Here is a 9,567-nt window from a genome sequence, read left to right on the forward strand (position 1 = left end):
GCACGCCCCCGGGCGCGCGCGCACTGGCCTTGTAGGGCTGCAGCTCCTGCACCTGCAGGGCCAGCCGCGCCGCGCGCGCCTCCATCTCCAGGAGCTGCGCGCGCACCCCGTCCTGGCGCCCGCGGTAGAGCGACTCCAGCTCGGCCCGCTGACAGTGGATCCGGGTCAGGTCCGCGCGGTTCTGCTCTTCCAGCCGGACCACGGCTTGGGCGCAGCGCTGCGCGCGCGCGCTCACGTAGCTGGCGTAGAGCCGGTTCTCCTCGCGCAAGCGCAGCGCCTCGCCGTCCAGGAAGGCGTTCGCCTGGATCACCCCGTCCACGCGCGCCTCGCAGGCCTCCAGCTGCTCCGAGAGCAACTTGAACTCGCGCTGCAGGTGCTGCATGCGCTCCGACAGCGGCGGCGCGGCCCTGTCTCCCGCCGCGCCCAGCCGGCGCCCCGCGCTGCTCCCGCTCTTCTTGGGAGCCATGGGCTGGGGTCTGGGACACGGGCACACGTGAAGGCACTGCCCCCAGCCCGCTCCCCAGCTTAGCCCTTCCCTTCCCCCGGCCCGAAAATTCTAGCGGGGTGGGTCGCGTCTCAGGGACAGGAGGCTGGGGGAGGCAGAATCAGGGATATGGGGGTCACGGCATCGTCTCCAACCTTTACTCCTGGGCCTTTTCCGGACCTTGGCGGTTGGGCCGTCGGGATGTGCCCACCTTCAGTAACGTTGGCGTTCAGCCTGCACGGTCTCCGTGGAGACAGAACTTAGTCGCCCTCCCCAACTCCCACCCCGTCGCTTGGGCAACTGCCTGGCTTCCCCTTCCGGCTTCTGCTCCCCACCCCCACTCCCTCGCCGGAAGTCGGCGCGTGACAAGCTGGTGTGCGGGACCTGCAGAGGTCCGAGCCCGGACAGGCGGGCTTTGGGTTTCCGGAGGAGGACGCTGCACTTGCTTCCAAACCGGACCCAGCAGCAGCCCAAATAGTCGCCGCTGTTCACGTGCCAGACTTGGGTCCTTCGCCGTTTGTCCACCAGTGGACCCTCACACCCAGGCCCCCATATGGGGAAACGGCGCCACAAGTTTCCGACCTCCCGACGTGGGCAAGCCCCCCCAACCCCACCCCGTGTGAAATTTCCCTTTATCTTGTAAGGACAGAGCGTCCCCACAATCTTTCATCTCTCTAGGGATCCTAGTTTTCCTCGAAGCACTTCGTGATTCTTTTCCCTCTTTCTGGAGTCTTCCGTGGGAGTTAGCATTACTGGGAAGATCGTGTCCACTCGGATGCCATCTATTGTCCACTGTGTTTCTGGGATTTCATCTGTGGGGCTCCTAAGCCCACACGTGTGCACCTGTTCAATTCACCCCACTCACCTGCTCTTTTTATTTTAATGTTTACTTATTTTTGAGAGAGAGGGAAAGAGCATGAGCGGGGAAAGGGCAGAAAGAAAGGGAGACACAGAATCCGAATCAGGCTCCAGGCTCTGAGGGGTCAGCACAGAACCCCACGCGGGGCTGGAACTCACAAACCGTGAGATCATGACCTGAGCTGAAGTCCTATGCTTAACTGACTGAGCCGCCCAGGCGCCCCTCCCACTCACCTGCTCTCCATCAGCTTCCCTGCCTAGCTGGCCCGGATGGCTCTTTTTGCTGTTGACCTTGGGTAAACACCATAAACCCGCCATTAATTCAATCTTGGCTGGACACGTGAATGGGGCTGACGGTGCAGCAACTGCAGGCGCAGCCTCCCGCGCTGTTAAATGCTTGGGAAAGAGGCGCGTCCCTACCGCCTCTGACCTGAAACTTAAACCTACACCCGTTTTGGTCCTGGCATCGTGTAGTTCAGTTTCTGTCCAGGTCTGTCCACATTCGCTGCAAGATGGACAGATTGGAGAACTGTTGACTTGAGAGTTTGTGAGGAGCACGAGGTACGGAGCCCACATTTGTAGGAGGGCGTGGCTAGAAACCCGTGTTCGGCTGACTTCAGAGCGGTGCTGATCATCCCCTCTCTCTGGACTCGCTCTCCTTAGCTACACCCGCGTGGAAGACGCGGCAGAGCCTCTGAAAATGCAGGGCATAAAAGAGGCATTTTCTTCCCAGTTAAAAAAAAAATGTTTTCTAAATAAAACAATGACATACACTCAAGACAATGCAGACTTCCCATTTAACGTTAACATTTTGAAGAAATGTTGATTCATAAACTTCTCACACAGCACCTGAATGTCAGCCTTAAATGATATGGTGTTTTTAGTAGGAAATTGGTGCCTAACTTCTTACAGAAACTTAGGAAAAGACCACGTAGAATCGGGGGTCGGGGGAGCAGCCGGTGTTGGACCCTATTTCCCAATGCGAGTCCCGAGAATGGAATCTAGGAACACAAATGGAGTTGCTTATCAGATGGTTGTTTTAGTTCAGCCCAACGGCCCCTCCCGAGCAGGTGTAATTCGGCAGAGCGCCCCGCCCGGCCGCAGCTCAGGGTTTACCCAGTAACCAATCGCCATCTTGCAGCTTTGGTGGGAGCTGATTACCCCAAGGGGCAGTGACTAGATGACTTTCACCTGTTGCCTCTGCCTTTTCCAGGGGGGTTGTTTTAACAGAATCTTTTATCGAGTTACATTCTTAGGGTCCCCAGAATGGAAGTGGGTGAGCAAAAACAGTGGTTGGTCATTTAGGGCCTAACACGGGGCCCTGCAGCGGGGGCTCCACGGAGCCCTATCAGGATGTCTGCTTGTATCCCGGGGCTTACGACCAGGGTCTCTGCTCCTGGGGCAGACGCCTGTGCCCCCCTCCAAGGCTATCCCGCGTCCCCGGGCAGCCCCAGCCCCTCCCGGGCGTGTGTGTGTCTGTCTGTCTGGTTGGCCTCGGCCTTTTAATTTCTGGTGCGAGGCGAGGGGCTCCATGAACAGAGGTTTTAAACCGTCCCAGCCTCCCGGATTTCCCGCGGATTTGTCCCCGCGTTAGGGTCACAAATGCCCCCTCCCAGGACGGGTCCGAACATTTTGTTCTCCTCCTGAGTCCTTTGGACTCGCTTCTCCCCGATTCTGCGGTCTCGGCGGAGTAGGGTGGAGAGCGCGTGGGAGGCGCCCGGGGGCACCCGGCCCCGCCCCCACGGCCGGCCCCGCCCCCACGGCGCCCCCGCCCCTGCCGGAGCGCCGGGCGGTGTGCTGGGGTCCGCCACCCACCGGCGTGGTTTAGGGGAGGGCGGGGACCATACTTCCTCTGCTTCCTCGCGCTAGCTCCGCGTCGCAGGCCTCGGGGCGCATGAGTGGTACCAGGAACAGTGCTTGGCCCGGAGATGCACCCCTCAACCCTACTGCCACCCCCAGGGGCCTTTCCTGTGTTGGGGAAGGGATGTCTCTGGCGTCCACCAGGCACCATGGCCGCCCACAGAGACAGCTAACCTCCCAGAACTCAGATTTGAAGTCAGGCTTTACCATGACATTTCTCCCCACCCTTGGGGTTCTTTCCCACCCCCACCCCACGCTCCGTGAATCGGGTGGTGCGGCCGAGACTGTGTCTCCCTCAGACTCAGGCTGAGGAGGGTCAGGGGTGAGGGGTCACTCACCTTTCAGCAGAACACCGAGCTGGAAAAACCCTGGGAGAAAGGGGGTGAACAGCAGCTTCTGCCCAGGCTGCCCCTCCCCCACGCGGCGTGGGGTCTTGGCCCGCACCGCCCAGCTCTCCGCTCGGGGCTTGCGCTGCACCCCGAAGGCAGTTTCTTGGGTTGCTGCTCACAGGACTGCCAGGCTGCTCGGCACCCACCACACACACAGCCACACCGCCACCCGCCACCTGCAGGCGGGCCTCTCGGGGGCCCACTCTTCCTGCCCCCATCTCGCCCTTGCTCCTGCTTTGGACGCCCTCCCTCCGCAGCTGCTGAGACCTGGGATGAGCCCCCTCCCTCAGGAGTAGCCAGTGGGGTTGGGCTGTGCCTGACCCTGGGATGAGCACTTCCAGCAGCCTCTGCTCCTGTTTCACAGATGGAGAAACTGAGGCATAAGGTGATTTGTCCAAGGACCCCTGGGAGCACCAGGGCTGTGACCTGGGCACTGGTGGGCTCTACCGCCTCTTGCCAAGTCTTTCCCCCACCCCTGCACTGTGTCCCTATGCAGGGGCAGAGCCGGCTGCCGTTACTGGACCTGCCCCACGGCAGCCTGAGGCCGGCACTCGCCTGTGCCCACCGCTACCTGTAGAATGGGTGGATTGAGGCGATATCAAAACCTGTTCCTGAAGCTCAGCCGTGGGGGGAGGCTGCGGCTCACAGGGCGGCGGGTGTGGAGCAGCTGTCGGAGGAAGGTGCCCTGGGAGCCTGGTCGCGGGGTGCCCCAGCCCCGCCCCAGGACCTCGACTCTGACCCCAAGCACAGTGCTGGTGGCGATCACCATGGCAAAAGGGATGATGGGCAGGAACGGAAGCAAAGCCTAGGGGAGCCGTCTTGCAGCGTGCCTCTGCTGGGGTCCTGGAGGGCCCAGCCTGGCTGTTCTCTGGGCCCTGGGCGGGGCCAAATCTGTTCCCTCACCCGTGTCCTAATTTGAGTACCCACTGCACGCCCACCTCTATGTCCCCAGGCCGGAACCGGCTTTAGGCGGGCATGCGGGCAGAGACCCTGCTTCCTCAAGTTCCCCCCCCTTCACCCCAGGGACCTTGGAACCGGTGCCAGACCCACACAGGCTCACGGTCAGCCCCAGGTGGAAGGCCCAGATGCAGGCCACGATGTGCATCGGCTCCCACAGCCACGGCTGCCCCTGGCGAGAGTGCTGTGCCCTCCCTGACACTCGGTGCGGCGGCAGCGGGGCCCGGGCGCCCTGCCACGACTTGGCAGGAGCGAAGACAGGCCCGGCCGGAGAGTGGCTGCTGTGTGCGCGGGGCCCACGGAGGCCAGGCGGGGCTCCGGGGTGCTGCTGCCGCGGGGACCCAGGGCTCCGGCCTCTGCTCCAGGTCAGCAGGGTCTCAGCTTCGGGCAGGCTGATGAGCTGTGAAGGCCTCGCCAGAGCCCAGGGCCTGTGGACTTGCCTCCCTCCTCCTCCCTGGAGGAGGTCAAGCCGGGTAGGCTGGGCCCGGGGTGTGGCCCAGGTCAGGCTGTCGCCCCTCCCCAGGAATGCTCGCCTACCTCTGTTTGTGAGGAAAAGGATGACAAACAGACGGATGGCCGGTGTCCAGACCCCCCCGCAGGCCCTGATGGCGATGCCCACCTCTGCCTCAGAGATGCCCCCAAATGACAGCTCTGAGGGGGAGCCCAGCCAGGGGCACATTTCCTCCGGGGCCCTCATTCCCGAGGCTGGCTCATGATCTCAGAGTCAACCACACCTGTACCCTCAGCGTGGCCTCCTGGAGTGACCTGGAGTGCCTGAGTCCACAGCCCGTGCCAGGACCAGGAGAGACGACAGGACGGCTTTGGAGGTCCCGGTGCTGGGGGACTGCACCAGGTCCCCTCCCAGCAGCGTGGGAGGGGCTGTGCATGGGACGGGGTGGGCGGCGGCTCCAGCTGTGACACTGGCGGGGACACAGCTGTGCTATGTACTCAGAGTCTGACCCTGAGGGGGGTGGGTGCGTGCACACTGTGACCCTGAGACAGGAAGGAAGGGGCCTGTGCCCACAGACTTGGAGAGGCCGCAGCCTGGGAGGTGGGCACGGGGCGTGTGGTCTCCTGAGTTACGGGGGCGCTGTGGATGAAGCCGGGGCTCACCCCCCGCTCACCCCGGGGGCTTCGGCCGGCCGCCCGCTCACTCCCCGCGGACTCGGGGCACAAAGCCCCACACGCGGCCGTGACCCCCTCGTGTGCCAGCTAAAAACTAGCGGCACAGTCCAGCTGCTTCCTAACCAATGGCCCAGGTGGTAATGCGCTCCGGATGAAGCGGAGGTTCCAACTGCATGTGACAGATTGTCGCCTAAGGATTGATGAGAAAACAAACTCTTCGGGGCCAGGTTTCTAGCCGCAGGGGTGATACTTGGGCAGGGAGCCGTGGCGTTTGTAGACATGCAGCCCCAAGAGAAAATACCAAATAGTAGCTTTAAAAATACCAACTAGTGGGTGACTTCATTGCCCCCTGAAAAACTGCCTTAATAACTCTATGTAACGAAGTTCTCTCTGCACAGTCCTCTTCTGCTGAAGCTCACTGATGTCAGTATAATTTTGCTTACTGATGACCCTTCCAGTGGCCAAATGGCAGGGTCAAGACCACCTCCAGCTTGGGGTTTTCGGGGGGAGACAGGAAAATGGAGGGCCGGCCTGCCGGGGCCCGCACATCTTTGGTGCTCTGGTGTCCACGGCCCTCTGCGGCCGCGTGGACTGGAAGGACGCTCGTGCCGCCCTTGGCCTTGGGCTCCGTCAGCCGGGCCGGTCCCGTTTCCTGCAGGCTGGGCGGCTAGCTGGCAGGCCTCCGTGCCCATCCCCGCCCCTTCCCCTCTCCTCTTCGTCCTGGTGGGCTTGTAGCTTTTCCATCCATATCGGTTTGTTCTCGGGTGGATTTGGGGAGTGCTCCCACTCCTTCAGTACATTTGCCATTTCAGGCAAGTTACTGATGTGAGGCCGTTCAGAGTAAACTCTTGTGATCTTTCTAACGTTTGAAGAACTTGTAGGAACGTACTGTCTTTCATTCCTGACACTGGTAATTTATCTCTTAGCACTAATGAGTCTACTTAGATTTTATTCCATTTACTCAAACAATCAGCTTTTAATTATATTGGTTTTTTTCCTGCTTATACAATTTGCATTTCAATGATTCTTACTCTTATCATTACTTCATTTTCTCTATCTACTTTGGGTTTAACTTGTCTCTTTCTAGCCTTTGTAGGTGGAAACTAAAATCTTTTGTCTTTTCTAACATAGGCGTTCACAGCTATAAACTTCCCTCTGAGTGCTGCTTTAGCTGCACCCGGTACATGCTCACTTCATGTTCTCATTATCTTCCAGCTCAAAATAGTTTTTTTTCTTTAATTTTTAAAAATTCTTTATTTATTTTTGAAAGAGAGACAGGGAGACAGAGTGTGAGTGGGGGAGGAACAGAGAGAAGGAGACACAGAATCCGAAGCAGGATCCAGGCTCTGAGCTGTCAGCACAGGGGCCAACGTGGGGCTCAAACTCACAGACCATGTGATCATGACCTGACCCAAAGTTGGACACTGAACCGACTGAAGTTCCCAGGTGCCCCTCAAAATAGTTTCTAATTTCCCTTATGATTTTTTCTTTTGCCCGTTTATTTAGACGTGTTGTTTAACCTCCAAATATTTGGGCAGATTTTCCAAATATATTTCTGTTATCTATTCCTAATTCAAATCCATGGGATCAGAGAACATACTTTGTATTATTTCAGTCCTTTTAAATGTGTTGACCATTGTTTTATGATACTTAGAATATGGTTTATTTTGGTGATTATTTCATACACAATGGGAAAGAGTGTGTATTCCATTGGTGGTGGTGGATTGTTCTGTAAATGCCAACTAGACCCGGTTGGACAGTAGTATTGTCCAGGTCTACAATATCTTTATTTTCTGCTTGCTTGCTCTACTAATTATTGAAAAAGGAGTGTAAAATCACCAATGTATTTGATTACTTCTTCTTTCAGTTCTGTCAGGTTTTACTTTATGTATTTTGAGAATTTATTATTAGGTTCGTACACTCTCAGGATCATGTTATTTGCTTGACAACTTGGCACTTGTATCATGATGAAGTGGCCTCTCTGTCCTGCTAACAGTCCGTGTTCTGATGTCTATGCCGTCCGGTGTTAACACGCCCTCTAGAGCGTTCCGGTGATAACTGTTTGCATCATCTATCTTTTTCTATCAGTAGTAGTCTATTTGGGCTGCTGTAACAAAATACCGCAGGGGGCTTATTTCTCGTGGTTTGGGAGGCTGGAAAGTCCAAGATTGGGGCACTAGGCTGGCTGCCTCAGACAATCGAGCATGTGCCGCTTGATCTTGGGGTTACAGGTTAGCTCTCCACTGCGGGAGGAGGGTTTACTTAAAAAACAAGTCCAAGATCAAGGGGCCAAAATGGTTGCGAGCTAGTGAGGGCCCTCTTTGTGGTTGATGGCCAGCTCCCTCTGTGTTCTCCCGTGAGGAGGGGCCAAGGATGTCTCTGGTGCCTCTTTTATAAGGGCGTGGATCCCAGCGGGAGGCCTGATCATGACGTCAGCACCTGCTAACAGCCGCACTTCCTGTGTGACCACAGCGTGTCAGCACACGAGTTCTGGGCGGGGGAGGGACAGCAGTCCTCAGACCCCAGCACACCATTCACTTACCCTCTCTCTGTCTGTGTCCTTAAGGTGCATTTCTTGTAGGCTGCATATTCTTGGATTCTGATTTTAAAAACTAAGGTTGTACAATTACTGCCTTAGAAATGTATCTGTTTACTTAAGTAATCTCTGCGCCCAATGTGGGCCTTGAACTCACGATCCCGAGATCAAGAGTCGTGTGTTCTTCCTCCTGAGCCAACCAGGTGTCCCCAGTCGCTGCCTTTTCATTGGGGTATTGAGGCCATTTATAACTACTGTACTTATTGATACGGCTGGGTTGAATTATACCATCTCACTGTCTGTTTTCTGTCTCATCTGTTTCTTACTCCTTTTCTTCTTCTATCTTCTGTTGATTAATTTTTAGTATTTCGTTTTATCTAGACTATGAGCTTATTAGCTATGTATCTTTATGTATGTTTTTATTTTATTTATTCTTAATTTACTTTTACTTGTATTTTATTTTACCTATCTTTAAATAATATTCTAATTCTTCACATGTCATTTTTAAAAACTTTTTTAGTCTTTATTTTTAAGAGAGAGAGAGAGAGACAGAGACAGAGCAAGCTAGGGATGGGCAGAGAGAGAGGGATACACAGACTCCAAAGCAGGCTCTGAGCTGTCAGCACAGAGTTCAGTGCAGGGCTCCAACTCACAAACCTCGACATCATGACCTGAGCTGACGTCAGACACTGAACCGACTAAGCCCCCCAGGCACCCCTATTTTATTTTTTTAAAACACATTTTAATGTTAATTTAGTTTTGAGAGAGAGCAAGACAGAGAGAGAGAGAATCCAAAACAGGCTCCCCATTGCCAACAGAGAGCCCAGGGTAGGGCTTGAACCCACCGACCGTGAGATCATGGCCTGAGCCGTCCGGGCGCCCTCACACTTCACTCCTTTTCATGGCTGAATTATATCCCATCATATGGATCCTCCGCATGCAGTTACCCACTCGGCCGTTGATGGGCACTTGGGTTTCTTCCACTTTTGGACTTTGCTGAATCATGCTGCTATGAACATTCTATGCAAGTGTCTGCCTGTCTGAATATCTGTTTTCAGTTCTTTTAAGTGCACACCAGAAGCACAATCGCTGGTTGCAGGGTATGCTGTGATTAACTGAGGAACTGCCAAACTGCTTTCCAGAGCGCCATTTTACACGCCCGGCAGCAAACGAGAGTTCTAGTTTCTCTCCATCCTTGTGAAGACCTGCTCATTATTATTCTCTTAAACACTTTTTTATTTTAATATATATTTATTTTTGAGAAAGTGAGAGAGACAGAGCATGAGCAGCAGAGGGATGGAGAGAGAGGGAGACACAGAATCTGAAGCAGGCTCCAGGCTCCGAGCTGTCCGCACAGA

General features: G+C 55.7%; 1 protein-coding gene across 1 annotated transcript in view; it reads right to left on the reverse strand.

Moving 5' to 3' along the window:
* Positions 1–763, reverse strand: part of CCDC166 (coiled-coil domain containing 166) — a 1,451-nt gene extending 688 nt beyond the window's left edge. The window contains exon 1 of the mRNA XM_029923344.1: positions 5–763. Coding sequence (XP_029779204.1) covers positions 5–466 — 462 coding nt within the window. The 5' untranslated portion in view covers positions 467–763. The remainder of the gene's footprint in view (positions 1–4) is intronic.
* Between the last annotated feature and the right edge of the window lie 8,804 nt (positions 764–9,567).

Source organism: Suricata suricatta, chromosome 15 (assembly GCF_006229205.1).
Source record: "Suricata suricatta isolate VVHF042 chromosome 15, meerkat_22Aug2017_6uvM2_HiC, whole genome shotgun sequence".
In the NCBI taxonomy this organism is placed as follows: Eukaryota; Metazoa; Chordata; class Mammalia; order Carnivora; family Herpestidae; genus Suricata; species Suricata suricatta.